This window comes from Manis javanica, chromosome 15 (genome assembly GCF_040802235.1).
Source record: "Manis javanica isolate MJ-LG chromosome 15, MJ_LKY, whole genome shotgun sequence".
Taxonomy (NCBI): Eukaryota; Metazoa; Chordata; class Mammalia; order Pholidota; family Manidae; genus Manis; species Manis javanica.
In genome coordinates this window covers 19,098,355-19,125,434 of record NC_133170.1, presented here as the reverse complement: position 1 = coordinate 19,125,434, position 27,080 = coordinate 19,098,355, and the positions used below count along the sequence as shown (strand labels likewise).

Genomic DNA, 27,080 nt, shown 5'->3' with positions numbered 1-27,080 from the left:
TCATAATAACTAAATATTTAATTTATGTAAATTGTGATAAGTTAAAGATGCATATTACAATCTTTACTGCAACCACTAAAAACAATGCAAAGAAGTATAGATAGAAAGTCAACTGGGGCACTAAAATATGGAATATCTTGTTAGAATACTAACAAAACATTTCTATCAACACAGAAGACAGGAAAGAAGGAAAAGAGAAGTAAAACAGAGGTTACATAAAGAAACCCACATAGCAACATGGCAGACCTAAATTCAAATACATAAATATTAACACTAAATGTAAATTAATAAAACAGTCCCATCAATAGTAGAAATTGTCAGCCTTGATAAAAAATAAAAATAAAAAGACCCAAATACTTGTGGTCTACAGAGACATACATTAAACACAAAGACATAAATAGGTTGGCAGTAAATGGATATAAAAAGTACAAGATACAAACAGTAAGCATAAGAAAACTACAGTGACTTTATTAGTATAAGACATTACAGATTTAAGACAAGGAGTTTTACTAGAGACACAGAGGGACTTTTAATAAGGATAAGTGAGTCAATATAATAGGAATATATAACAATTACAAATATATAAATGCCTAATAATAGGATCAAAATACATAATGCAAAATTTCTAGAAAGGACATGAGAAAAGGACAAATTATAAACATTCCTCTCTTAGTCATCCCAAGGAAAATCCCAAGGAAACTGCAAAAAGGCTACTAAAACTGGTAAATGAAGTCAGAAAGTTCTCAGGATAAAAACTAAAAAACACACAAACTAAAAAACACACACAAAAAAAACCATATTTTTATATTGTGGTGGTTTTAAAGTTTCCCCAAATTCTTTGACACTCTTCCTGTAAAAGATAGATTCTAATTTTCTTTCCTTGAATGTGGGCTGATCCTAACACACTTCTAATGAATAGAATGTGGTGGAAGTGACTGTTGTATGACTCCTGAGACTAGGTCGTAAGGGGCATTGTCGCTTCTGCCTGGTTCTTTTGGATCACTTGCTCTGGGGAAAGCCAAGCACCCTGTCATGGATATATGAGAAGTCCTGGGAGAGGCTCAAGTGGAGAGGAACCAATATGCCAGCACTTGTCAGCTATTACGTAAGTGAGTCACTTTGGACGTGTATCTTCCAGCTTCAGTTACACTACTGGAGATTCCAGCCCGCCTGTCTTTGGGTCTTCAGCTAATCAGTAGAGACAAGCCATCTCCATGTGCCCTACCTAAATTCCTGACCTACAGAAACCACGGTGATTCGTTATGTAGAATTAATGTATATATACAAGCAATGAAGAACTGGAAAAAAGAACGAAAAGTCAGTACTGATTATAGCAACATCAAAAATTATTTAAGAGTCTGGGGGTAAAACTGCAGTATTTCCAGAATATCTCGCCTGGCTTTAGTACATCTGCATAGCAATAGGCATTCAGAGGTGGAAAGAAGTATGGCTTTAGTGTATTTGCATCATTCCTCAGGGGTGGAGAGAAGTTCATCTCCACATCAATGGGTAATTACCTGGGTTAGAAGGGCTTATCTGTACCTGAGAGGGGAGGGGAGGGATGGTTTTGCTTCTGCTGGAGCAGGAAAGAGAGATAGCCCAGGACTGCTGTTTATGAGCAATAAATGGATTTTAAGCTTTATTTCTCCCTTTGATGGATTTTAGTTTTTAGATGTATTTTGCCCTGGGATTTCCTTTCCCCAGACTTAAAGAGTCAAATTAATTAAATGTATTATATATTTATAATACACATTAATATTTTATTCAATGCTAACTGAATATTCAATACCCATATATATGGAAAACTACAAAATATAGCTCAAATTGAAGAGGACCTAAATAAATATACAATATTCATTGACTGGAAGACTGTATCATTGACATGTTTTCTCAGAATTGATTAAGATTCAATGCAATTGAAATCACTAGACCTTTCCCCTGAGGTCTTCCTGCTGTAGTCCTGGCTGGCTGCCCAGTGCTGTCATTCCCTGTAGGATTTCTCTCTGTATCTTACTTCCCTGGTTCTGGCTGCATAGTCAAAATCAATAGTCGGTTTTGTATAGAGTATCTTGGGGTAGGGCTAGTATAAGGCTTTTATCTTCCTTAATCTTATCAGATCATAGCTATTCAATATCCTCCTTGTGCAGGAAGGAATGGTCTAGAACAAGGTTATCCAAGGCCACCTTCCTTAGAGTTCCCAGAGCCTCAAGCAATTAATTTTTTGTAGAGCCCCTGCCTATATAAACAATTTGATTAAGAAGTATTCTACAAAATTCGCAGACCCATGAGAGGTATAGTGATTTATCAATGCAGATTTAGAATACCGGGTAGAGAAAAATACTAATGTATTTGTCTATTGTCCAATCAGTGCTTGTGAAGATTGTTTAGTGTCCAGGTACCACCTTAGTATTATTAACAAATGCACTGTTCCTGAATGATTTTTTATCTCTCCCAGGAGGAAAAGGTAAATACTATTATTATTCACAAAGCCACAACTCGTTGTTACCTGCTCATAGTGAAACAACACGTGTTTCTTTTTCTCTGCAGTTCCCAACATATTTACTTCACTACAACTTCCACCAGGCCACCTGTGAATATCGGCCTCTACTGATTCTCTCAAAGATTGTTACTGTGATATGTTAGTGTTGGCCACAAATGCAGGTCTTACCCAGGGTGTTAAGGAAAAAGTGAATGATATTTCATTTTCAGGTCATTTAAGTTACACGCAGAATTTTATAGTGTAAATATGTATCAATGTATTTTACAACTGGGTCTGTCTTTCCTTGGACTCCTTATGCTATAACCATTGCAGAATGCAATCTCTCTCCATGATGACTACTGCCCTACCTTCCATACACCCCCACCTGAGGGCAGGATAGCTGAGAAGCCTGTGGGCAGAGCCACAAAAGCAGTCCTAACACACAAGGATTATCCATCCAGTGTAAGACTGACCCGTGAGAGCACGAACCTCATCAACTGGAGGCACGAGATCTGTTGCAAAGGCCTGTCTGTGTTGGGAAGCAAGGTTCTCAAAAGCCCTTAAAGGGGCCAGACCCAGCTCTCCCCAAACACCTGCTGACACCTGGTACAGAGCCTGCAGGGGTGAAGGAACTGCCTCAAGGGCCGGCAGTGGAGCGCATGGGGTGAAGTTCCCTTGTCACCTCCCCTACTGCAGAAGGGATGGAGCACACCCATGAGAACAGAGGTGAAAGCAGATGCCAATGTACATGCGTAAGCCCAGGGGTAAGTGTGGCCTTTGGAAGCCTAAAGCCCTCAACACCTGCTGTGTGCAACATGAGGGTCACCCCCAAACATCACATTACCTACATTCTGTCAGCTCAATCATGCAAAAAATACACTGTGAATTCTCTCAGAGAGCATCTGCTCAGCAGGACCACCCCACAGGCTTCAGTCCCAGGCTCCTCATGGCATCTTGCTGAACCCATGTGGGGTAGAAGGGAAGAGACACAGGAACCAGGACCCATGTCTGAGCTTGGTCCCACCTGTATGGCTCTACCACCCTGGCAGCTCTTGGGTACTGGAAGGATATTTTTAAAATTTCTAGGAAGGTGCTTCCTAAATCAGACACACAAGGGACACAGGATGCCCCAGGACTGCTAACCTGGCGGTCTTGGTGCTGGAGGGGGACTTAAGATATTCTGAGGACAGCACTTCAAAGCCAGAAGCCCACTTGCCTGGGCCTACGGGCGGCACTGAGGTCGTCAGCACCAGGCATACTTGTGGTGCATTTCTGACTCTAGGACACTTCATGCCGGCATCTTCAGGGAAAATAATTTCCACAGGAGTGGAAGAAATTCCTATTCTGGTTTTTAAAAACAGTCTGCAAAAGACTGAACCTATTAAGCTACCAAGTCACCTTAACTCCTTTCTAGATTAGGATGGGATTATTACACTAATTTGTTTCCTTGATATAACCACCTCCATTTTTATGGAGTCAGTTGAGGCTCTGATGAACAGAGTGCGGCACTGGCTTAGATAAATCTGGGTGTGCCGGATGCAGCAAATCCTTTTGTAATACTGACAAATGCACTGTCAACAATTACTAGTATTCCTTCTATTCTCTTATGATGCAGTGCACTACAATTTTGGGAGTGCCCTTCTGACAGTTCTTAATAGGTTCTTATCCCTCAAAGATTCTGGCTAGGACAGGAGGAATGCACAGTCAATATTTGCCACAGTAATGCAGCAGCCATTTTTGATCTTTTGTTTTCTTCTTGAGGGTGGATATCATTCTTTCATCCATATTTTGACTGACCGTCTGCAAAAGTCATGTGCTTTGAGTCATCTGGATTATTGCCTCAGGCTTCTACATGTGCTGGCAGTAGCCTTCTTCTCCTCTCATGGACCAGCTAATTCTAAAATACAAATCTATTAATGTCACTTCCAACTGTCACTTTAATGGTCTAGCATTACCCTTGACTCCCTCTCTCTGGCCTTCTCCTCACTTTCTCTTTCCTACAGGTCTTCGCACAGTCTGTTCCATGGCAACACTCGACTACCCCATTACGCCCACTGGCCCGGCTAGTTTATTCTTGTCCATGCCTCAACTTCAATTTTACTGTCTCCTAGAAGCTGCCTCAACATCCCCAAATTACTCTTCCCTATTATTACAGAAATCATACTTTAATTATTACTTTTTATTTGTCTCTGTTTTTCACCGGAATGCAAATTTTGTTACAGTCTGGTTTTTCATCATACTTCACCTAGCAAAACAATCTAACAGGAAATTGTAGATGCGTACATAAATCACAATGTTTATAACTTTATGAAGGAAGCATTAGCCTCATTTTAACAGATCATAAAAGTGAGGCTCACCAAAGTAAAATAGCTGGATTTCATTGCTGAGGAACAGTTTAGCAGCTGTCCAAGCCCTACCGTTTTCCTTTTCGGAAATCTCAAAAGAATGTCACCGTGTCTTGAAGTTTTAGTGTTTTTCATCATATTTTAGTGTTTTCCATCACAATCCTCTTGGTGGTAACTTCTACAGAGCTTGGCAGAAGGCCACAATGTAAACATACGGGTAGGTGCATATGAAATCTTTAGTTATTTGCATCTTTAGTATAATGGGATCTGTACCATCCCAGTCACTGTGATCTTTCACATGTACCTTAGACAAATTCTGAGTATTTCAGGCTTTATCTGTCTAGTCTGACTCAGCAATTCTTAATACCCTCCATATCATGCAGACGCTTCAGGTCCTGCCCTCTCAAATACAAAAGTAACACCACAGTCCTAATCCACTCAATCTACCTTGGCACTCTTCCATCAGAGAAAATCAAGCCATTCAGCTTCGTTCTGGGATCAACAATGCACACATGAAGTTCGTGGCAAAGCCTAGCTCCCTATCTATTGGATATATCCAATAGATTCATGTGACTGATCCCTTAATCAAACAATCCTTTGTAATATACATAAGATTCTTTCAGTTTTACATGTATCACATTGTTTCACTGGCTCTTGTAAAAATACCTTGGGGTAAAAAAAAAAAGTCCTTTGTTTTCTCTCAGCTTAATTGTTCTAAAAATCTCTATTATCTATGTATCTATTCTGGAAAGATTTATAAATTTCAGAGGAAACCCCTCCAAGTCCTTCCCCCTCACTACCTTTGGATCCAGGATTGTTAGGGCTGTGCAAAACCCCATTCTGCAGCGACTTCAAAGCAGTGGGTAACATCTGAGCGCTGCATTTCAGCACAAATAAGAGGAAGAGTATGAATATTTGACCAGTCTGTGTCTTACCATCCTTAAATTTCAGTCTAAAGGAGTACACAAGAATGAAGGCACAGTCTAATTCAGAGAGTGGGGTTCCTAGTCCTCCTCAATTCTAAAAACAATTAAGCAAACTACAATAAACATGAAATCAAAGTGGTCTCAAGGAAGGATCAGGTCACAATAAAAGAAAATACTGAGTTTTACCCCCAGTCAGCATTCTTGATGGGGCGCTGTCAGTATTGCCCCTCGCTGTAGCACCAGAAGGGTGTTACACTCTGACCTAGGTTGATAGCCATGACAGATGGTCGGTATGACCCTCCTGAAGTTACAGGTATATGGTAAGTGGCCCAAAGTGTCTACCCAGTGGGTTTTGTTTTTTTCTATCCTTATTTCTGTCAGAGAAGTTGGAGGATCTGGCAACACTGATCTCCACCTTGCTGAGTGGCAACAGTCAGTGGGAGATGAGCTGCCCGCCCCCCTTCAGGGGGCCATGTGTTTGCTACAGTTGTTTCCACTTTGATTTCCTTATACCACCCGCCCCTATTCATTTACATCATCTGCCTATCTTTTTAGGCATAGGAGTTTGCAACCCCTCTTCTGCAGAGGCTGTCCTTCCCATCTGTCTCTACCTGTTCAAATTCCAGTCATCATTCAGTTCATCTCAAATGTCAACCCCTCTTTTCTCCAAAACACTGATGTGACTTCTCCCTCTTGAAATGTGATGTTTCTTAAACTTCTTCTGCAGCATGCACTGTACCCAGTAACAGTATTATTCTTACCTGTACTGTATGTATCTTGCTATGATTTGTAAGCTTTACACATTCATTCATCCATTTATTCAGCAAAAATGTATTAACTATTAGGGGCCACCCACCACACCATGTTAAGCGCTGTGGATACTGAGATGGATAAGAGAAACAGGGACAGGCCCTCAATGAGGTACCGAGAGCAGGATCTGTCTCGCTCCTCTTTGCTTCCACCGCAGAGCCGAAGAAAGTGCTTTGTGCTTAATACTCAGTTGGCATTTTTTGAAGTCAATTTTTGGCATCTATATTAACTTTGTTTATGCCATTCTTAGTTATATTTCTTCAAAAAGCATTCTGAAAATAAATTTTCATTAACGTACAATAACCACTCAACATTTCTTCTCCCATTCCAGTTACTCTGAATCTCCAAGCTTTCAGCCTGAAGTAGTACTCAGAGTACTCAGAGGTCCCTTAAATGTATTTACCTGGGTAACTGCTGAAAGAGAGGCGATGACTGATGGTGTCTTTATCAGTGATATTGAAGTCCCAGTGTTTATAAATCCTGAGCATGGCTGCATAAGTGTACCAGCTTGAGTGAGCAAAAAAGATGTTCTCAAATCCAGGAAGAACCTATAGCCAGAATCGTAGTGAGTGACACACAGGTATACAGATAACTGACTACAAGTGCAGGAAGTGAACAGAGATTGTGCCAATGTGGGTGTTTATTGCTATATTCATTACTGGAAAACACAGCCAAGGAGTCCAACATTAATGGTCAATGTACACAAAACAGACTCTGTTCTTCAAATATCCAACATGGAAGATTCTGGAAGGTGGGAGTGGTAGGTGCATACAGCATGGGAGGAATGGTGGAAGAAACATCAGTAACATCATGTACTTCCAGTTCCCTCCTTCAGGTCCTTCAGATCCTTAACTATGATAGAGGAACTATGAGCTGATGTGGAGCTATGACCAGGAGGGATTAGATGTTGTCATACTTGGGTGATACAGAAAAAGTCTGTGTGGACCAGAACACGCAGCTGTGTGTGTGTCTCACCTTGATAAGAGCGGAGCAATGTCCCATATCCCATTTCTTCAAAAACTTCAGGCTGGTGTGTTTTGCAGGAGAAAATGAGGGAATCAGATCTAACAGATCTCCCACGGCATTCAGGAACTGAATCTGGAACAGGGTCATGGGCTGGGACAAGACAGATTGCACTTGTAAAATTGATTGGCGACAATCAGACGTCATTTTCTGTTTTTCTTATTGTCGGGGCTCCATGAACTCATTCCTCTGTGAAGGGGCCCTAATGTTAACAGCTGTGCTGTATTTTATGGTAGCTTACAACATAATTGTTACTGCATTATAGTTTAAAGAGATGTTTCAGCAGGTTCTGATAACCAGAGATTTGGGATTTTACTCTTGTAAAAGTAAAATTTTACAGCTTTTGCTCAGAGTAAAGCGGAACATTCTGTCTGCATTCCTCCACAGCAGGTTTTCTCAGTCTCAGCACTAGTGACATGTTGAGCCAAATACTTCTTTCAGGGGGAGTTGGGGGCAGACTGTAGGGTGTTTAGCAGCATCCCTGGCCCCTCCCCTTTAGACAGCAATGACATTCTCCCAGTTCTAATGACCAAAAACTCTCTAAGCACTGCCAAATATCCTCTGGAGGGAAATCACCCATAGTTGAGAATCGCTACTTTCCAAGCAAAATATACAACTAAAGGTGCTTTTGATTTTGATTGTGTGTTTACTGTGGGGCAAAGTGACTTTGCAGTATTAACCCCGAGGCCATGATCAGACTTGGAAATGAACTCCACACTAACTGGAGAGCAAGGCTCCAGCAAGATTCAGGCAGCCAGAGGAGCCCAGGCATCTACAGACAAGCTGGTTTTCGGTCAGAGGTGGTGAGAAGACAAACACAAATGACACTTTAACCAAAAACACAAAAACAAAAGCAAAAAACACAACTCAATTATTCATGTACAGAAATATTGTTTTGCTTTCCAAATAAGTTTTATATTTATTATTCAAGATTTTAAAAATTACAGTCAGATGCCTAGTGGAAATTCTCCTGTTCCTATCCTCCATTTTCCCGGGTCCCACCCTATCTCCTGTTTAACCACTTTTATTGGTGTCTTGTGTCTCTCTCTGAATCTTTTAAAGTGTCTTTATTTTTTTACACAAATGATAATGTATTATGTGCACTATGCTTCACCTTAATTTTTTTCTCTTTTTGCTTATAATTTAATATCTTGGAGACCTTGGATATAAAACTCATCCTCATTCTTTAAAACTGTATTCCAATGGCTGGATGCATTATATTATATTTTTTAAATTTATTTTCATCAATGTAAAGTCAGTTTGTATCTTTGTAACAGTGTTTCTTCCACTAAAAGAATCTATATGAAGGTGGAATTCATGTTTCTGGACAGTTTATTAAATCTAAGGTAGTTTCAGCAGAGATAATAACCACATACCTAAAAGACAGAGGTTACTTAAGGTATTTATTTTGCAGTGAGCAATAAATAGAAAGTTGCATTGTTAACTTCTCTTTTTTCTAGCCAGAGATAAATGGCTCCCTTCTGACCCTCAGATCATATCTGAAGGCCTCTATACCATAGCTTTTTTGCTCAGCTGTACTTTACTGATGGACTTTGAGGTGGCTTCTAGTCTTTTATTGCTATTATACCAGTTTTACAATCAGTCTTGGACGCATCATTTTGTATGTGTGTGAGTCTTTATACACGGTAGATTCCTAGAAGTGATTTTGATTTTAATAGGTAATTGCCAAATTATCTTCAGTGAGCTTCTTTAAATTATACTCTTAGAGCCTCAACAACATATTGAACATTTTTATTTCCAATATGAGTCTTATAGTTTACATTGGCATTTTGTTTTGTTATGAAAATGACTGAATGTATGTTTAAAAATGGTTGGCTTTATGTGTGTGTGTGTGTATGAACTGTTCATATGCTTTATTTTTCTTCCAGATTATTCTTTTATTAAAATTTTTAAAAATTGAAGTATCATTGATATACAATCTTATGTTAGTTTCAAGTATACGACAGAGTGGCTCAGTTTATTCTTTTTCTTAATGACATTTAAGAGTTCTTTAAGTTTAGTAGATTATTTCATTGTCTCTGATATGAATTGTAAACATTTTTTCAGTTTGTAATTTGCCTTTATTTTTTTAATTAAGAAGTATATACATATGAAACAATAAAGCTGTATATGCACAATTTAAGTTTGCAAGTCTCTAAACTCATCTACCTCCTTCCCTCCTGTAGCAACCACTTTGCTAAATTTGATGTTGTTCATTATCTACTTTTCCATTATTTTACCTCTATGTATGAATCCCTAAACAATATGTATTTTTATATTCGCCTGCTTATGAATTCATAAAAATGGAACTCATACAAATGGAATGTATACAAATGGAATGCATACAAATGCGTTCTTTTGCTCAATATTACTTTTTGACACTGATGTTAATAGGGTGGAAATAGTTCATTTTCATTGCTATATGTTATCCCATTCCATGAATTTATAGTATCACAATATACTTATATGAACATCTGGGATATTTCCAGTCCACAGCAAAATAATTATACTGTGAATTTTTATGTACATGGAACCCATGTGCAAGAGTGGCTCTAATCTCTGGATTGATTTCCTAAGGTGTAGAATATGCATTACCTTCAAATGCCTCAAGTAATGCCCAATCTTCCCTAGAGTGGTTGTAATAATTTAGTAACTCCAGCAATTGTTGAGATTTCCCAAGTCTGGTGTGTAATACCATCTCATTAAGATTTTAATATGTATTTCCTTGAAACTGACCACTTTTCACATTTATGAGTCACTTGTATTTCCTCTTATGTGAAATTCTTGTTGATGTATTTCACTCATTGCTCCTGTTGATGTATTTTGTTCATTGATTCTTTTTTTAAAATTTATTTGTTGATGTTCTTTATGTATTTTAGATGCAAATTCTTTGTCAGTTAAATGTATTGCAATTTTTTTCTCTTGGTTTATAGCTTATCTTTTTACTCTCTATATAGTGTCTTCTGATAAAAGGAATTCATTTTAATTAGCTGAATTTATCTATTATTTATTCATGGCTAGTACTTTTGGGTCTTGCTTAAGACACTGTGGCCTACCCTGAGTCATAGTGTCTTAGGGAAGGCTCAGTGCTACTGGGTCATTGCTATTATTGCCATTACTTCTAGGCCTTTTCAGGGAACAATGGAAAGAAATAAGTAGTTTTTTTAAAGAAGCCAGAAGTAATTATTTCCTACCTATATAACAACTTTAAAAAATACAGGGTCTTTACTTCACTGATTTTTCTTAAGCTGAAAATCTTGATATCCAACATATCTACTTACTCATTTTACCTTGCTATATTTATCTATCGAAATCTATCAAATTTCAAAATAACAATATCAATAGCATTACTAAAGAGTGATTACTAAATACAGCTTAAGGTTGTTTTGTTTTCATTTTTGCTTTTTTGGTGGTTCTTCTTGTCCTTGGGACTATCCCACTAAGGATACACAGTAGTAACTGTCTCTTAAGGTCACTTGAAATAACTGCTTTCTGTGTGGTTATGCCATGAACTTGACATACAATTAGATAGCTTTATGTCAATCTGTTTTTCAGATTTTAGGGATTGTTGTGCTTTTATGTGACTAAATTTTGTTTCATAATTAGAAGCAGCATTTATAGGGTTCCAAAGTCAAATTGTATAAAGGTACATTTGGAGAAATATAGTTTTCATTCCCGTCCCCTCCACTCTTATTTCTTCCTTTCTCATAATTAATTTCTTAAGCTTTTTTTTTTTTAAGTTTATGGTTTATTCTTCATTACTGTTTCTTCTTGGAAAGATAAGAAAATCCACCTACCTACTTCCTTACCTATCATCTGTCTATCTACCTGTTTCCATGTTAGATAAAAAGTAGCAAACAAGACACTGGTTTTCACTTTACTTTTTTACACTTACTAACAGATCCTGAAGGTCACTCTATAAGTGTATGAGGTCTAGCTCATTCCTGTCTATACCTACATCATTTATGCAGCCAGGCTTCTATACAGTTGGCTGTTTTCAGTCTTTTGCTATCACAAATTAGCTGCAATGAATAGGCCTACACATATGCCACATTGTATTTTTGCCAGTAAACCTTTGTGAGGATCCTAGAAGTGGGATTGCTGGATCAAAGGGTAAATGTATACATGATTTTGGTACCAAATTCCAATCTGTCCATAGCCTTTTGTATTCCCACCGGTATGTTAGGAAAGTGCCTTTTTCCCCCACAGCCTTGCCAACAGAGTATGCTTCCACACTTTGGAATTTTTACCAAATCGACAAATGAGAAAGTATTTCTCAGTGTGGTTTTCATTTGTATTTCTAATGAACAACGCTGAACTTATGTGATTAAAATTTTGTATATCACTGTTATATGAACTGCCCATGTATTTTGCCCAGTGTACATGTATATATGTATGTCCAGTGTGTGTGTGTGTGTATGTATATACCATCAGGAAGCAAAATCTCTGTAATTTTTGAAAGTATAGTACACAATACCTTCGAATCTTCAATGATTCAGTAATGCTTTCTAAAAAATATTATGATGTATATGCGTATGTACATGTGTACTTTGTGGAGAATGGGAAGCATAGCACTTGTACACTGAGACATTTTGCCTTAACAACTGTATCATCTACAATGCTAGCTTTATTAGGTGAAACACTCAGTGCATTTTCACCAAGCTCTTTAATCTACTCCAGAGTGCAGCATTATGAAAGAGATGGAGAAAATACCAACAAGTTGGTTTACTCATATGTTAAACTTGAATTGTGTGTCAGACAATGAGTCAGGTGGTAGCAATATGATAGATAAGACATGTGTTTGTGTGTAAAGAATTTATACTCTAGTCCTAATCTGATGCGCTGCTGAACTGGAATGTTAAGGATACTTTTCAATATCGTTGGCACACCGTATCAATTCTGAGTAGCTTCTTAAAAGTCTTACCTTTGTCTTTTCTACTGTAGCCCTTTTCATTGCTCCTACATACAGCCCATCCATTTGTGCCATAACATAGCCTGTATGTCTCCAAAATGGATCATCTTTGTGATATTTGACGTTACTCCGGGTCCACTGGTCTTGCTTCCTAAAAGAGAAATTAGATCAGCAGTGGAAGTCTCCATGCTTGCTCATGCAAAGCTAAACTGAACCCAGGCATTTAGAGACTGTATGTTCAGATACTTATGCTGGTATAATTTAAATTCTGGATCCTGTAACATTCAAATCACTTTGAAAATCCTAAATTTTACATTTCTTAGGATGATGGCTCTTCCTTTACAGCTTCCGCCTTGCTCTATCTCAAATTCAAACACAAGTGCAATATTTACCTACCTGCGCCACTGAGGCCTAAGAAAATCAAGGATGGACTGTTCAGATACATGTCATATAAAATAATATTGTCTCACTAAATCAGTAAGGATAAATTGATAAACTGTATTTTTGTATGTACAAGTGGTGAAGTTAAATAGGAGCAAATAAAAACTCCTAAGGATGGGGTGGTTTTATGTTTCTGTTCTGCCAGATCATTTCTGTAGTTTTTGGCTTTTCCGTCTCAGTCTGTTGCTAGCTAAGTGCCTCAATGCCTCTGTTGGAGCAGGCTTAGCAAACACATCCTGTTTATATTTATACAGTTCTTGCATCCTGCCTCTCCTTTCAGTTCTCTGCATTTTACAGGGAATAATATGACGTAACTTGGTATACTGAAAGCTCTTTCTGACGTGTTCAGGCTATCTCTAGATCAATCTTGGAATACAATGTCGTTGCTTCACAGGACCTAGCCCAGAGATCTTGAACTGATGACTTGGAGGACTTATTTGATGAAGAAGTTGCTTAGTGTGAGATTTGGAGGGCCAAGCCTAGGGTCCTTCTGTCCCCAGATTAATCTCATAGTCTGCAATCCCGCAAACACAAATCAAATTTTCTGAATATTGAGAATTATTAGTCTTCAGAAAATTTTATTAAAATGGAAATATTCCCAGGGATTGTTGAGAATTGGCTTTAGATATTAGGTAACACTCCAGCTAAGATTAGTCACCAGGTCCATGAAAAGACAGAAGGAGGGGTCCCTGCAAGGAGAGGCGTTTCCAGGTAGAAGCGATCTGGAGATCTAACCCTGTCTATCTTACACTGGTGGTGTCTCTTTCTAGATGTCAAGCAATTGATAATATGCTATTCAACCTAATGTTTGAAAGAGCTAAGTTAGAGGACATGTTGTCTGCAACCAGTTTTCATGTTATACCCCAAAAGGCTCAGCATTACTTACGAGGCCAACCCCAGTGTCCTAAGGCCAACCCCAGCGTCCTAAGAGATAGAAACAGAAATTGCCAAACGAACACTGTTGGAAATGACAGATTCAGGCCCTGCAGTCTCAATAACAAGAGGAAGGCTATTATTATACGTACTCCATAAACTTCTGCACTTTATCCATGATGGACGATTTTGTAATCAGCTGTGGGTAGAGGTTAACGAAGTGGTCATTCATGTGTCTGCAACAACAGATGAAAATTGTTACATTCCTTTTTCTTCTTGGATTTCTCCATCCCAGTAAATCACCCAATCTTTTGCCTAATATGTCCCCTACTGCAAACCTTTCCTACTATTTTTTTAATAAATCAAACACATAATTTAAGATTGGGAACTATTTCCAACATATTAGAGAAGCATAGAATATAGCAAATACCCAAACACCCCCTACCTCACTTTATTAAGTTATTATATTTTTCTATGTCCACTCATTTTTAAAAAGAAATGAAACATTACACAGAGTTGAAGCCCTGGGTTCACCTTCCTGATACTAATTACCCACCCTTCTCCTGAGGTAACTACAATCTTGAATTAGTGATTTTTTTACCCTTATGCATGTTCTTATACCATCACTATTATGTATATTTAACTATAAATAATGTATTATTTCTGTTTCAGAAAAAAATATAAGATATTACCACTCTAACTTTATTTCTCTCAACATGACAGTTTTCAAAGAAACATCTGTTACCATCTGCAGCTTTATTCCTTTCATCTACTGATTCCATGATATGACTATATAAGAATTCATGGATGAATTCCCATGAGAGGCACTTAATGGTTTTTTAACTTTTACTATTACAATGTAACTTGAAACACTGTTGTAAATGACTGTTTTTACACATTTGCATCTTCATCTAGGATATATATATAATACATAAAAGTAGAATTGCTGGAGGGAATATTCTGTATTATCTGTAGTTACTAAATATTGCCAAATTGCTCTCCATGGTGACTGTACCAATTTATATTCCCACCAGCTACATATTAGACTTCTTGCTCCACGGCCTCACCAACACTTGGCATGGTCAGACTTTTTAATTTGTGAAAATTTGAAGTTATAAATGGTTTCTCATTGTTTTCATTTCCATTCCCTTCAGGATTATTGGCTATTTGGGATTCTTTATTTTACAGGTTCCTTAAAAAAAATTAAATATGTCTCATGCTCTACAGTAAACTTTTTTATTGAGATATAATTGACATAGAACATTGTGTGAATTACAGTATATAATGTACATGTAAGGATGTATAATTCAACACATTTATGTACTGCAGTATAACTGCCACTGTAGCCTTAGCTAACACCTCTATCTTGTCACATAATTACCATTTCTTTTTTGTGGTGGGAACAATTAAGATCTAGTCTCTCGGTGACTTTGAAGTTTATACTCCAGTATTGTTGACTATCACTCCATTGTGTGTGAGCTCTCCAGGACCTCCTTGTCTGTCATGTACTTGCAAGTCTGAACCCTTAAACAAGATCTCACCAATTAAACATGTTTTAAACTGTATTATTATTATTTTGTTGTTAACAAATCCACTTCTATGATTGTGAGGAATCCCAGGCTGGGGTTAGAGTGATGAATTCTGGAGGTAACCACACCTCAGTTTGGACTTTCTGGTTATAACCACTCTCTCTATATTTGTATTAACTGAAAGCCCAGGCTCGGGAGTGCTCTATCCTTGTCTTCTTATTTCTGGAAGATAGTCAAGCCAACTGTGTATGGGGGTTTTTCAGAGGAGAAGACAACATTGTCCTCCCAGCAGACAGACCCTCTCCTTTGCTTAGTAAAGCAGACAACAACCCCCGAGCTCTGGGCAGGTTGGGACCTGTGCAGGCCTCAATCCCAATTAAACATTTTTAATTGATAAAAATAATCCATTAACATTTATTGTGATTTTTATGTGCTTGGATTTATTTCTATAATCTTTTCTGTTTTCCATCTGCCATTCCTTTGTCTCCTTGTTTAGATAACATTGACATTATCCATTTTTCCTTCTGCTGATTTAAGTGCTGTAAGATTTTTAGTATGTAAAATTTTTAATATGTAAGACAAATATGTAAAATATTTCTATTCTTTTAGTAATCATCATTAAAAACTTTAAGCATTCTTAACTGTGTATTTTCTTATAAAGTCTAAATGAATTTTGTATTTCTTTTGTCTACCAAACATGATACATATTTTTGCAAGTTTTACCTTCCTGTTGACATCCCCTATTGTTATTGTTCAGATTGTTTTACCTTTTTAATTTAAAAATTATCTGTATTTTAAAATTTTCTATTTTTTTTAACTTTACAATCACATTCTATTAATCTCTGTTTCTTGTATTAACTATTGCTCCTTGGATCCCAAACTTTTCCTGCTATTCTTGTTAGCATATATCCTATAATAGTTCAACAGATGTCATGGGTGGCAAAATATTTAACTTGCATATCTGAAAATATCCTTATTTTGTCCTTGCTCTTGGATGATTTAAATAGTTATAAAGTCCTAATTATTTTCTCTTGAGAATTTTAAGCTATTATCCTTAGATTTTCTGGTTCCATTATTGCTGCTGAGAAGTATGCTGTCAGCCTAGCGATATCCCTTTGTAGTCAATGTCTTTTGTTTCTGATCACTTTTAAGATTATTCTTTTTAATCTTCATTGGTCTGTAGTTTCACCCACTGTGTTGTAGTAATTTAATAGCTATGTTTTCAAACTAAGGACTCGTGTCTTTTTCGATTTTGATAAATTCTCAACTATTACCCTGTCAACTACTGTTTATCTGCAGTTCCCTCCTGTCGCTTACTGGGATTGCTAATAGACATTTCAGAGTTTCTCAATCAAACTGCTCTATCTACTAACAGCTTTCTCATTATTTTTGTTCTTTATCTCTTTGGGCAATGTATTATATAAATTCCTCAATACTAATTTCTGATTCAGAATTTTTTTTCTGATTGTGTCCAGTCCAGGGTTTGCCCAATTTATTTATATATTTTTCAAATTTTCCCTAATTTCTATTTATAATATTTCAGGCAGGTTCTTTTAAACTGACTTATTTCTCCTTGTTTCCTAAATTCTTCAAGTTTTACTTCCTTTATACCTTAGAGTGTCTTTCACATTTAAAGTCTTTATTAAACCATTCTGTAAAACTAAACTAGAGTGTGTTCACAATATTAATGTTGATTTTCTTAGCACTCAATTTTCTTGTATATTCTGGAACTTTAGTGTGCAGACATTTTATTTATTTGCTTGTTTAAATTCTCATATTGCTCTCTCTCTCCTCTCATTTTTCCCCTCCATGTGCACCCTGAAAATCAGGTCTTGTATGGTGGCTTTCTGAGACATCTTTCCTATGGAATATTCCAGATATATCTGTAATTGAACCAGTATGTGGATGATTTGATCCTTGTTCCCCCACCCAGCCTCCCTCAAGCTCATGGTTTCTTACTAATCTGTACACTGCAATGTACATCAACAGAAGTTACTCTGTGGCTTCCTATTTTATGAACAGCCCAAAACAGCAAGGTTATTTCAGCTTCCCAGCCTTGACTTAGCTCACTGAGAGCACCGAGGCCTTCACGCATCAGCCAGGGGTGTCTGTCTCTGGCTGCTTTGTGCTAAGACACCTGCAGATTCATACTTCATCACATTGTTTTCTCTTCCATTTCTGTTTCAGGACATGTTTAATCTTGTTTTGGAGCCCAGCTCTATCACTACAATGCTCTCTTTCTATATATTTTATCATTTGCTTTAAGTCTGGAGCAAAGTGGGTCAAACCATGGGCCTGTTGTACCCTCTGGACTGAAAGTTTAGCTAAAGTCCTAGTTCTGGTTTTTTATTGATGATTAAGTTGACCTAGGGAAGTCAGCACTGCAAAGCGGGTCAGACTTTGAACCTCTGGCCTCTTTACCCTCTATATTGAAAGTTTAGCTAAAGTCCTAGTTCTGTATTTTTATGGATAATTTTAATTGACCTCGGGAAGTCAGCACTGTAAACACGAGGTGACACAGACTTCAAGAATGGGAATTTGGCTTCCTGTACTCTGGAACTTCAGATATCCTTTATCTAGTAGTTTTCAGAACTGAAACCAATAAAATGGAAATAGAGTTTTACTGAGAGATAAGCAACATTAAGATCCTTTAAAGTCTTTTTTTTTTACGGTCCTTAAATGGCATCAACTTCATGAGAACTTTTCCTTCAAATTATTTGTAAATACATTTTAAAAATTGAATTAGCACATTTAACTTTTTTAAATGTATCTTTTATGTTGCCACATCTATTCTATCGGGTTGATTGCTTTCCCCTTTCCACCACTTCTAAAACTGAGGGAGAACACAGCAATATAGCTAGATAGGTATATGGGTGACAGGAAGAGACCCTCTGCCCTGGCCTCATACATCAGGTGGATGGAATGCAGAAACCCCAGGTGAGTTGGAGCACTGGGTTTAGTTGCCCAAGGAGGCAGCCACACCATAGTTTCCAATCCCATTATTGTATAGGGAGGTAGGGATGGCTGCCTGGTCTTCCTCGGTTCATGAGCCAAATGCAGTAGCCCTGCACACCTTAGTGAGTTTTGTGGAGCAGTCAACATTTTCTTTTATGGCCTAGGGTGGGTTAAGTGGACATTGGGAGCTGATGGACCTGCTGCGGGAAGAGAACTTACACTTGTGGGAAATACTACAGCCTCAGGTGGCACTGATTATGCATCTGGAGACCATGGAGACATGGAACTTCATCAGATGTCAGATGGGGACTTACTCAAGCTAAAGTGTAAATGAGATTGTTCCAACTTGCTGGATGCCAGAGAGGGACACACCACTGATAAATATCTCCCTTCCCCCTAAGATGCCTCAGTAACGCCAAAAATTATGGGAAAAAAATGTTTGGAAGAGGAGTGGAACATTCAGAATTGACTCAGTTTAAATGATAAATTATTTTGTTTATACAGAAATGAGTAGGTAGCATTTTCTGCAATCAGGAGGAAAGGGCTCTTAACATTTAGATGATTTATATTTAAAAAATGTTCTATTTTTTGCAATAAATTATTTGTAGACTAATGACCTACAATTCTCACTTAGGTGAGGAAACAAAAAAGTCATATTTTTACCCAAAGTCTCCATCACTGTACCCTGCCTAGCTCCTTGTAGGGAAAATGGAAGTTACCATGGCCAGGATCCACACCTGACCCTAATCTACTTGATGATGCAATTGGCTTACTGTGTTGGCTAATGCCTACACACCTGACGGTAATGAGCCAGTATTGTCAGTGTTACTATATAAAGAGCTCCTCCCAACACTCTTTCTGGAGGCAGAGACAGAGATGGACTGCAGACTTTTTGGAGGCAGATGTGATTCCAGCACTCAACCTGCCACCATGAGAATAAGCTTGGTATAAACCCTCTTACCCCACCATGTTCCATTATTGTTATTCAGCCTCACTGAATCCAGAGTGAATCTTCCCAGGGCAGAAATCCTCAGACACTCCTGTACCGAGTTCCAGATCCCCTCAGTTTTTCAGTCTATTACAGAATAGGGCTGTGTTTCTCAATTGGAGTGATTTTCCCCTCCAGGAAGCATTTGGCAATGGCTGGAGACATTTTGGTTGTCATGCTGTAGGGAACTGGGGGGAGTTATAATTGGCATCCAGTGAGTAGAGGCCAAGGATGCTGCTAAACATACTGCATGCACAAGGGAGCCCCCACAACAAAGAATAATGCAACCCAAAATGCCAACAGTGCCTAGGTTGAGAAGCCCTGAAACATAGGGACATTAATCTTGACTTGGAAGTAGCCGCTGAGGATGTTTACCCAATGGCAGACAAAACAATGGAGATACAGGAAGACAACTGAGTTAGATTACTGAAAGTTTTCCCTTGTTTTGAAAAGAGGGGCCAGATTTTTCAATTCTGACATTCAGAGCAGGGGAAGAGAAACCTCCATGTTGAGATTATTGAGATCAGAAGTGGAGGCCTCGACTGATCCTGCCCTGTTCACAGTCTCTGAGGAATGCAGTCCGTGTGCAGTTTTGTCCAGATGAGGCCCTTCTTTGATCCCTGGGCCTGGGACCCCACAGTTTTGTGCAGTGGAGCAATACAGTACAGCAGTTAAGGGTAGAGGCTTTGAATTCTGAGTTCAAAGCTTGACTCCACTGCTTCTAAGCTATATGACCATAAGTGAGATTCCCAACTTCTCCATGCTTCCAAATTCTTATCAAACAGAGCTAACACTAGTATTCACATCATGGATATGTTAGGTTTAGTTTCAGCTCCTCTGGTATGTAAAGTCAGCAAGTTGTCCCCCAACTTGGCTGAGACTTTGCTCATGTTTCCATCCCTCACATGCATTCATATGTAAGAATCATGAAGGTACATGTACACCCACTTTTCCTGAACCTTTTTGCATTATGTTAATATCACATCATTTAGCACTTGCCATGTGCTGTCTCCTACTCTTTCCTAATCATTCTGACTACCTGGGACTGAGACTGGATCAGCCTCCTTCAATACTTCCCAGTGATTAATCCACCTGTGTATGCATGTGTGCACACACGCACTAACTCTAGCTAGACAACCTGGTGTCTAATCCTGGTTCCTGCCTACTAGCTCCATTACTTTCAGCTTGTTGCTTAACCTCTGTGCCCACATTTCACATCAGTAATATGGGGATAATAATGATATATGCCTCATAGCATTGTTGTGAATTAAATAGTTTAACATATATAATGCTTTGAACAGTGTCTTGCGCATTTAAAATGCTGTATGAGTGCTAGTCATCATCGTCATTTTCATCGTCACCATCTCTATAACTATTTTGTGGTTTGTGTTAAGTTTCAAATAATTACCAATTTATAGGTCATCTGATACTTTTGAGGGTGGGACTGTGTCTTTGCTTTGCCCACAGCCTTGACCCAGAAGCATTTTTAGTCTCTAACATCAAAAGGAGCAGGTTGGGAGTATGGAGGAGATCCTTGAGGTGTCCTTGGCAGCAGGCCAAAGGCAAACATTGTACCGCCTTGACCCCTTTCTCTGCTGGTGTCATGATCTTGCTAGAGCCTCTTTTCATCACAGTTTTAGTGACTGTGTCAACATACTAACTGAAAAGGAGTCCTTTTTGAGGAAGGTACTAGGAAGGTAGCTTCCCCCCTCCCTCCCTCTCCATCCACACAGCCTGGCACAAAGTAGTGTAATAAGTGGCCATTACACTGAATTCACTCACTCAAACTGGGTAACAGAGGAGGTCATCTCCTTAGCTGCCTCTGCAACCCAAGAGGTCAGCCACTTTATTCAATACTAGAGCAGACCGGGTCTCCACAGCCTCATCACCATGCTTTCCAGAAAGGCATCATGATTCGTTTTATTAAAAATCTATCTATGACTATCAGCTTATACATCATTAGTGACATCAGACAGTCTGAGTTTGCAGCTCTTAGGAAGTCACTTATAGAGTTAAAAAATGAAGGAAGGAACCCTTTGGCTAAGGCTGCCAGACACCATATTACATGGAAATGTGTACCTCATACTTCTGATTCATCTCTAACAGAACTGGAACAACAGGAGGATTCAATTAAGCCTAAGAAGTATGTAACTAAGTAATTGATGGGGGCAGAAGAACTGTGCCAGGCGTCTGAGGAATATAAAGATGAATGAGAAGATAGGGAGCTCCAATTCAATAGGAATGACATCAGAAAAAGCTCCATCAAGCAGATAGCATCTGAGGTGGAACTTGAAGGTTGAACAGTAGCTCAACAGGAGGACATGGGAAAGGCAGAGACTGGTTCTCAGGAATCACAGCTCCAGGAGTTGCTAGGAAGCAGATATCAGAGTCTGAGGGGGCATCAGTATAGCTCGGGAGCCCACCTGGAATGAATGTTTGTGTGGTAATGTCAATATCCTGCAGCGAATGACTCCTCAGGAGATGAGCAGGGGCAGGAACAGTGGAAAGTGAGGGAGAAAGGGAGTGCGAGGAAGAGAAAGACAGTGAGAGAAGTTCCTGGAAAGATCTAGAGGATCTTTAGGAACACCTGCTCCCCGCAGTGGCCCACTGGATGTGCTGCTGGCTGCAAATGATTAGTAACTCTACAGGAACCACACAGGTAGATGGCCAGGAGCTTCATGATAAAGGACAAAGGCCTGGGCCCAGGACCCAGTTGTTATCTGGGAAGTGATGTAGAAGTTCAAGGTAACAACAAATTACTGAACATGTCAAAAGAAATGATGGTGGATTGGAGGTTTCTTCTTCAGGTGTTTTCATTTGATCTCTCAAGTATTTCATAGGTTGGGAAGAACAAATCATATCTTCTGAGGTGGTTAAACCATCTCTTTATCTGATTATCTCAGTTGTGCATCCCATAATATCAATTGCCTCACACACCTGCTCCCCGCAATGTTAAGGAGAATATAAGGAAGACCACTCCATTTTTAAAGGTGGTAATGCAGGGAAAAGTGGCCACCCTGAACTTCCCGCTGTTCTTGGCAGCTGCCTGAGCGACTTTGCAAGCTGAGGAGAAAATGAGAAAAGGCAGCTCTTTCTTTCAGTCTCTGGCATAAACTCACCTCCTCAGCCAGGCTCAGACGCCCTTGTTCCAAGGCTGTGTCTTGGAATGTGGGATCACACCTTGCAAGTATACACAAGCAACAGTCCCCAGCAGTGTATGTTTTAAGTTGATAAAATGATGTTTTATGTATGAAGACATGATTGCATCTCAGACAACTGCCTGTGTGTAGCTGAAAACAAACAAACAAAACCTAGGCTGGGATGTGTAGTCCTTCTCCTCTGTTGGTTTGTGGCTACAGTCACAGCTTCCAGATGGTTGACATTTTAAGCCTTCTGCTGTACTCCAGGGAATGCCAAGTACCTTTCCTCAGAGGGATCCACACTGCCTGTCACTGCTCAGATGGGACAGCTTACGATGGGCTGGGCAGCTGCACTGATGCCTACGACAGTGGCCTTTGGTCTGGGAGTCGCAATCCCATGAGTCCTTCCAGAATCCCCTCTGTTCTGTCTCTTTGCCAGAACTCTCACTGTGAGCCAAGCTTCCCTACTCCACTTGGCAGATCTCCTTCCTTCAAAACTAGCTCCTGGGCATCAGAATGTGTAACAAACCTACATCTCCTGGGCTGATCAGAAGAGGAAGGGGGCAGCCATAGCCTCTTCCCTCTCCCCCTGGTCACCAACCCCTTGCCAGGGGGCTGCTTTAAGCATGATGGGTCACATCCCTCTATTCTGAGCTTAGAGGTAGGTGCAAAGCAAGTCCTTTAAATGCATGCTGATTTAGAAAGTCCCCTACTTATTTGATTTTTTTCAGTAATGCAATTAGTGATAGCCCCTGAAAAGAAGCTTCTAAAGTGTCCTTCTGAAAACAGTTGCACTGTAATTCTTCTCCTTTCTTCCTTCCTTTCCTTTCCTTTCCTTCTCTCCCTCCCTCTCTCCCTCCTTCCCTCCCTCCCTCCCCCCTTCTCTCCTTCCCTCTGCTTTTTCTCTTTCTCCTTCTCATTCCTCTTATGTAAATACTGACCCCTCTCTTCCACCAGCCCCCTCAGGTCTTTATCATGCCTCTTCCTGTTCACCAGTATCTTCTCCTGTCCAGTGGGATAATCCAAGTCTGCAGGACTGAGGCCCAAGACAGGAAGCCCATTCTTGAGCACGTGAGCAGAACTGTCACAGTTAGGAATACAAAACGACTGCCTGAATGGGCCTCCATCCAAGGCCTTCTGCAATACAGGCTTTTTTTTAAACCTTTTGTCCTCTGCTTGTTCAGTGGAGCCTCTACTCCTTGCTCATTGTAAATGCAATGTGAATTTCAGACTCAGTGCTTTTTTTCCGTACTCTGTTCTGTTTCCTGCCACCCAGAAGTTTTCCCCCTCTCCCCAGCCAAGCCAAATGGTTCTCATCTATCAGGCCCCAGACCTACAACTCACTCCTTCCACCAAGCCTCCTTTGACTGCTCTGGCCCACTACGATGGCTTCCTCCAGGACTTCCCTAGTACTGATGATTAAAGCACCCTTTTCTCTGCTGTCAAGGGTTTCCTGACTTTTCTGTAAGGATCCAGTACTGACTGAGGTTACCAAGCCGCCTGTCCCTCACTCAAGCACTTGCCACTACTGGTCTCAAGGGAAGGAAGATTCAGTTGCCAGATCCTCAAAATGAGTCACAATATGCAGGAAGTTGTTTGTTTTAATCTTAGAAGACTTATACATGTTGGATTTTCTTTGAAAGGACGCAGTGAAAAGGCAAACAAAGTAGTTAGTGAATTATAGGAAAGTGGATTTAAGAAATAAAGTTAATTTTTATTCTAATACAGAAGTATTGTAAAAGTTCATAATAGAATGCATATTAATCCATATTTCTATGGATTATCTCAGTCAAATCGTTAAAGGTACTCAAGGACAGGTCAATGCTTTATATTAAGAGTAAGATGAAATGATAAAGTCACCCCCAAAAGTGAGGTGTTAAAATTTATGCTGTTATGAGACACAGGAATATTGGAAGTGCTACCCTCGTTAGAAGCCCTGACTGTCAAACTCTCTGGCACGATGCCAGTGTCCAAGGACGGCCTGCTTATCCTCACCAGTCTCAGATTAGATCTGTTCTCTTCTATCAAGAGCTTCCCTGAAGAGCCCATTAATGTATAAGCACTTATAAGTTCATCTGTTTATATTCACACAACTTAAGTCCAAATTACTTCTCCACGCTTTCAACTCCATTTAAATCATGCAGTCAGAACCAGTGGATATATAAGCAGACAAAGATGTAGATGAAAAGTTCAGAGTTTACATGTATAAATACAGTTTTAAACATATTTTTAGAATCTTAAACAGCTTATAAAGCTTTATTCATCTCCATCTAGTATACTCTTTAGGGGACTTAAATGGTAGGGTAACAAAACTTGGTATAACAAAAACAAGAATTTCTAGTTTAAATAAAGCTGGGCGGCCAGAGCCCAGTAACTAACCATTTAACATTTGGTATAATCTCCAACACCGGGGACACAGGCTAAGACCAGCATTGCTCTTACTGTGACTAAGGCGGCAACCGTGCACAAAAGGGTTTGGTTGAAGAGCACTCGACGATCGAGGTCACACAGAATAAAAGAAGGCAAGTCATCAAGACACTTTTTATATCAAAGAAAGGATGAGGCTTGATTAAATGAGTTGAGACTATCTCTTCCTTAAAGAGCTTTTCTCTGAAAAGGATCTGTTCTGATGGCATTATTATTAACTACAGCCTTGCTATTTTTATAAGACAAGGACACAAGAATCAAGTAACAATAGAACTGGAAGGAACATTAATATTAGACATTAAAATTTCAATTTAAAATCTTTGCTCACTCGGAAGCATTGTTTTAAGACTACTGAAATGCTGTTACATTTTATGTTTAATTACTTTGTGTTCTGTGGTTCTTCCAACCTCCCCTTTTCTTTCTAGCAGATAATAAATGCCTAGGAGGACGAAATAGCTTATCTGTCGGTCAAAATAGTTTCATGAGAAGGACAGATTTAAAAAGTGTCATGAGAACTGAAGAATGCCACAATCAAGGTCTTTGTTCCTTCTAGGCGGGCACTGATTATAGGTACAAATATAATTCTGATGATGTTTCTCTCACATGAGAAGGACCCTGGCTATTTTTCGGTTCTAGTGTACAAATCCAGGAAGTCAAGAGCCACTGGTGGACAAAGAAAGGGACAAGGGTTGCTGGTAGTTCTCCATCATGACTGAGGTACTTACGGGGCAGTGAGGTAACCCTCCAAAAAGCCGGCCACAAACATGATGATGTTATTGCTCAGCTCCTGAGACCCGTACCCCGCCCTGATCTCCAGGATGCCCCAGCCTGTAGTTTTCACAGAGTCATTATAAAAGCCATAGGCATCCCCACTTCTGTCCAGGACGTTTTTGACTTGTACTGCCTTTTCAGCAGGCATCCAGTATGCAGTTGCATAATACATTTCTGCAAGAAAAGAAAAGGGAATAATGACTGGATGCCATTTAACTGATTTGCTGATGCATTCATTGTTTTCCCAAGGAAACAACAATTTGTTTTTAAAGCGTTTCATTCTATTAGAATTGGGAAATCTGCCACTCTAATGTGTCGTCCTTACAAGGAGTAACTAGAGTCCCAATCAAAGGGGAGGAGCCCAGAGACCAAAACTAGGTCAAAGGCAGGGGGCGTAGTTGGAGCATCAAAGTTGTGGGTCTCAGGGCTTCCTCCTGAGGGACGGCATTCTAGGCAAGGCCAGAGCTGGGCGTCTCACCCACCTCGGAACTCAGCCAGGGCTGGGCTCTTGCCCCTGTCAGCATTGTCTTCCGTTCCCCTCAGCAGCTGGGCTAAAGCTCCCATTTTCTGCGGTTCCTTATCCCATCCCTCCTGCCTAACGCTTCACACCTGACATTTGTTTCCTATTTTGCAGAAAAAATATAAACCATCACTAATCATAAAATCCCTCTGAAGCACTTGATGATTCCGGGCCCCGCCCTCACATGCCCTGGGCCCGCCTCTCCTGGCCACCTCAGTCCTGTTCCCCGCGCCCCTACTTTCTTCAGGAGCTCTGGCTCCTCCTGTCTCTCTGACTGCTGAATCCCACCGCTCTCTCTCGGCAGTGCTCGCCCACCTTCAGTGTATTAACAGGCCCTGCTGTCCCACAGCTAACAGTCAACCCATCCCGGGAGCTCTGTCTGCATCTTGTGACCGGATTTGGCTTTGGCCAGACTCTCCCCTCCCTTCATGAAATCATTACAGACATTACGGCGCATCCGCACTGAGGCCATGCTCCGGGCTGGGAAGCCAGCTGGGCCTGGCGCAGTCCCGGGCCTCTCCCACTGGGACGAGGGGTGCTCCTACACGCTTTTCGCCCCACCTTCCTCACCTGGGCCTGCTGCAGTCCGGCACCCATTCCCCCCATGCCACCCACACCTCTCTGGCTTGGGCCACGAATGAAATCCTTGAATCCTAATGTCACATGAACTTTCAAAAGCATTTGGCCCTGGTGATCAGTTATGCTTCAATCCCCTTCCTCCCGTGCATCTGGGACAACGCTCTCTCCGGAACCTGCTCCTCCCGTGCCTGCCTTTTTCCTCATTCTTCCCATGGGCTTCTCTTTATCTTGTATTCACAACAGCACACTTAACCGCCTCTGGATGATTCCATAAGTACTAGAAATTCAAAATATCCAAAATAAAGCTCATATGCTCTCCCGACCCCATCCTCCCCCTTCTGCTTTCTCTGTGATCTTCCAGC

The 27,080-nt window shown here is 39.9% G+C and overlaps 1 protein-coding gene across 2 annotated transcripts in view; it reads right to left on the bottom strand.

Annotated features, from left to right (window-relative positions):
* The window catches only part of PLBD1 (phospholipase B domain containing 1), a 53,206-nt gene that overhangs the window by 16,341 nt on the left and 9,785 nt on the right, over positions 1-27,080 (bottom strand). Inside the window, exons 2-6 of one of the 2 annotated variants that reach the window (XM_037023063.2) lie at positions 25,574-25,793; positions 13,962-14,045; positions 12,508-12,646; positions 7,536-7,676; positions 6,964-7,108 (exon numbers count right to left, since the gene is read on the bottom strand). In XM_037023063.2, the coding sequence (XP_036878958.1) occupies positions 6,964-7,108; positions 7,536-7,676; positions 12,508-12,646; positions 13,962-14,045; positions 25,574-25,793 (729 nt within the window). The remainder of the gene's footprint in view (positions 1-6,963; positions 7,109-7,535; positions 7,677-12,507; positions 12,647-13,961; positions 14,046-25,573; positions 25,794-27,080) is intronic. The other variant, XM_073222364.1, reaches the window with a different exon arrangement.